The sequence below is a fragment of the Equus asinus genome, chromosome 9 (genome assembly GCF_041296235.1).
Source record: "Equus asinus isolate D_3611 breed Donkey chromosome 9, EquAss-T2T_v2, whole genome shotgun sequence".
Classification (NCBI taxonomy): domain Eukaryota; kingdom Metazoa; phylum Chordata; class Mammalia; order Perissodactyla; family Equidae; genus Equus; species Equus asinus.
The window spans coordinates 95,914,570-95,917,900 of record NC_091798.1 but is presented as its reverse complement, the minus strand read 5'-3'; the positions used below and the strand labels follow the sequence as shown (position 1 = coordinate 95,917,900).

General features: G+C 48.1%; 1 protein-coding gene across 1 annotated transcript; it reads right to left on the bottom strand.

Annotated features, from left to right (window-relative positions):
* Positions 1-364: 364 nt before the first annotated feature.
* Positions 365-1,324, bottom strand: LOC106838070 (olfactory receptor 2C3-like). Its single transcript, XM_070517347.1, has one exon. It carries the CDS (start codon positions 1,322-1,324, stop codon positions 365-367), a length of 960 nt encoding a protein of 319 aa, XP_070373448.1.
* Positions 1,325-3,331: the final 2,007 nt, after the last annotated feature.

Here is a 3,331-nt window from a genome sequence, read left to right as displayed (position 1 = left end):
CCTGCTCCCGATATCGATATCGTATCTCCATCTGTGCCCCCGGGCGGCCGATGCCTGTCTTAGGTTGCCTCCCCCTGGGGGTCTTACCCGTCGTCGGTTAACCGGCCTTCTCACCTCCGGGTCACAGTTTGTTGGCAAGCGTTTTCCTGTGTCAGAGGCGGCTACAATGATTATTAATAAAATAAAAACAGCAAATACTTTCTTATCATCTGGGCCTTAAAATGGTGCCAGAGCACATTCATTTCAGATTGTCACGTATCACAAAATCAAGGAATATGGAACAGAAATAACATCTCAATATGCTGCCCCTAAAATCTATTTTGATACCTTTAAACTTGTTCCTCCTCACTGGTGACTACGGTCTCTAAATGTGCCCCCGTGTCCCCACAAAGCCACAGCTCTTCTCTAACACAAGGCGCCTGAGAGCCTTCTTCACGTCCTTGCTCCTCAGCGTGTAAATCAGGGGGTTCAGCATCGGGGTGACCACAGTGTAGAAGAGGGCCAGGAACTTGCCCCGTTCGTGAGAGTTGCTCTTGGCCGGCTGGAGGTACATGAAGATGATGCTCCCGTAAAACAGAGCCACGACTGCCACGTGGGAAGAACAGGTGTTGAAGGCCTTTCTCCGCCCTTCTGCTGACTTGATCTTCAACACAGCACAGGCAATATGGCCATATGAGACCAGGATGAGACCCAGAGGCAAGACAGCAAAGATAAAGCAGGCCACATACATCTCCATCTCATTGAAGCTGGTGTCCACACAAGCCAGTTGTATAATGAGGGGCATCTCACAGAAGAAGTGGTCAATGCGATTGTTCCCACACAGTGGTAGGACCATAGTGAGCGTGGAGGCCACCATGCTGGTGGTCAAACCCCAGAGCCATGAGGCGAGGGCCAGGCTGAGGCAAAGCTGTGGATGCATGATGATGGAGTACTGGAGTGGCCTGCAGATGGCAGCATAGCGGTCATAGGACATGACTGCCAGGAGGACACATTCAGTAGCCCCCAACCAGTGTGAGATATAAAACTGGACCACACAGCCTCCGTAGCTTATGGTTTTCTGTGGTCCCCAGAGGTTGACCAGGAATTGTGGGATGATGCTTGTGGCAAGGCTAACGTCCAGGGAGGAGAGGTTGGAGAGAAAGAAGTACATCGGAGTGTGGAGGTGCACATCCACACAGGAGACCAGAATGATGGTGCCATTGCCCAAGAGAGACACCACATAAAACCCCAAGACAAGGACGAAGAGGATAGGTTCTAGCGAGGGTCGTGAAGAGAAGGCCAGGAGTACAAAGACTTCTGGAGAACTTGCATTGGCTATTTCCATCACCATATGCAGCTGGGGATGGGACAAAAAGGCCACCTGTGGGTGAGTGGGGGGCACAGGACATGAGGCATGAAATCATTATATGAGTTAGCACATTTTCCACGTGAGTTTATCCCCCTTGTTCTCAGCTGATTCCTTCCAGCTGCTCCGTGGATGAGGTTGCGTCACCTCCTGAAGGCCAATGTGTACTGTGTGCTAAAGGGCATGGAGCAGGCATAGCCTGGGGAAAATGGACATTCATGCAAATTCCCTGGCATTGACTTTTACTGAACTATTACTTTGGGAGCAACATCTGCAGTCAACCTAAGTGTTTAGTGCTCAGGATTTGTAGGGTAGAGGATGGCGCTTCATGTGATGGAACACTGCACAGCACTAAGATTGTGCTTCTTCTCCTCTCTGTCAATGGCCACATGGAGTCCACCTTGACATTCCCCTTTCTCTCAGATCCCATGGTCATCACAAATATTTGCTATCTCATTAGAGACATCCAGATCACATTGCTGTCCACCAGCTCTGCTCCTTCTCCTGGCCCCACGGCGCCATCATCTATCACCTGAATTATTGAACTAATATCCTGACTTGTCTCTCTACTTCTCCGTTACGTCCCTTCACAGTATTCTCAACACAGCAGCCAGGTCACCTTAGACATGATATGACCATCTTGCTCCACAGCTCCACACCTCAATGTCCTGGAACAAGGCTTGTAGGGCTTTCCCCCAAGACATGCACACGCTCACTTTCCCACCTCCTTCAGGGCGTTTTTAAAAGCCACCTTCAGTGAGCCCCCCCTCACAGTCATATATAATGTTGAGAACCCTCCAGCTGTCTTCTCCCTTTTCCCTGCTTACTTTTATTGGTAGGACTTAACACCAAGGAACGCGTGTTGTTCAAAGTTACCGTGTCTGTTTCCTGTCTCTCTCACTGGAGCAGTTCCATAGAGCCACGACCTTCAGTCTACTTCGTCTACCTCCCAAAAGTTCTGGAGCCTTTCTGTGCAAAAACATTAACTTTTTTCTTTCCTAGCTTTTGAAAGGAAGAATAAATTAATTATAATCAGAGTCTATGCAGGGGTGAGGAACAGAGCAGTCAACTGTCAACCCTTTTAAAGTCCCAGGGAGTAAAACTTACCTGTTTTTACAGCTGGAAGTTGACCAAGAAAACAAATAAAAACACATGTACATTCACAGTGTTTCAAAATACACATAGGGTTTCCATTGCACATATGGAGGAATGAGGCTCTGAGAGCATCAGACATTTGACAAAATTTGTGCATAGACGCTGTACCGGTATGGACTTTACTGAGCCAGAACGCTGAGACAGTCGTCTGATTTGCACGTAGCAGACCTCAGAGGCACTGATGCTCTGAGAAAGCACCAGGGGATCGATGCTGGGTATCCGAATTGGGGAGCACGGAGAGATGACAGAACATGGGTGGTTCAGAATGTGGCTGTGGGAGAGGAGAAGTGAATGGGGATAGTACTGTGCAACTGAGTCATGACACACTAAAGTGACTGCCGCACACTGAGGGTCACCTCAGATGAGCTGATGAGGATGTAGAAAAGGCAAAGGATGACCTGAAGCTGCGTCATCCCCTGTGGGTACACGTGTCCCTCTGTGGAGAGATGGGAACTGTCTTACTTACACATGAAGAAAATGGATGAACGTCACCAAGAGATGGGGACCTTCAGTTCAGACATGAGGTGGTACTTTAGTAGAATTCTTGAGGAAATGAACCCATGTGATGGTCTGATCTCTTTCTAGAAATGTTCAATGCATACCCAAAGCTGCTCAGGAAATGTACTGGAGCTACACCCAAGACAGCCAGATTCTTAGAACAAAATAACATTCTCAGCAAAGGAAGAGGTTTGCTCATTCACAGAGATTCACCAAATCTGTCACAGTGAAAATCAGATTATTGAAATGGATCAGTGCTCATCAACCTGAACTGAAATTACCAGAAACACTGGGATCCCAGTTTACTTAAATACCACGAAAAACAACCAACCG

Bases quoted from the DNA above. Each gene is read 5' to 3' on its own strand.
- LOC106838070 (XM_070517347.1), bottom strand. From the start codon at position 1,324: ATGGAAATAGCCAATGCAAGTTCTCCAGAAGTCTTTGTACTCCTGGCC.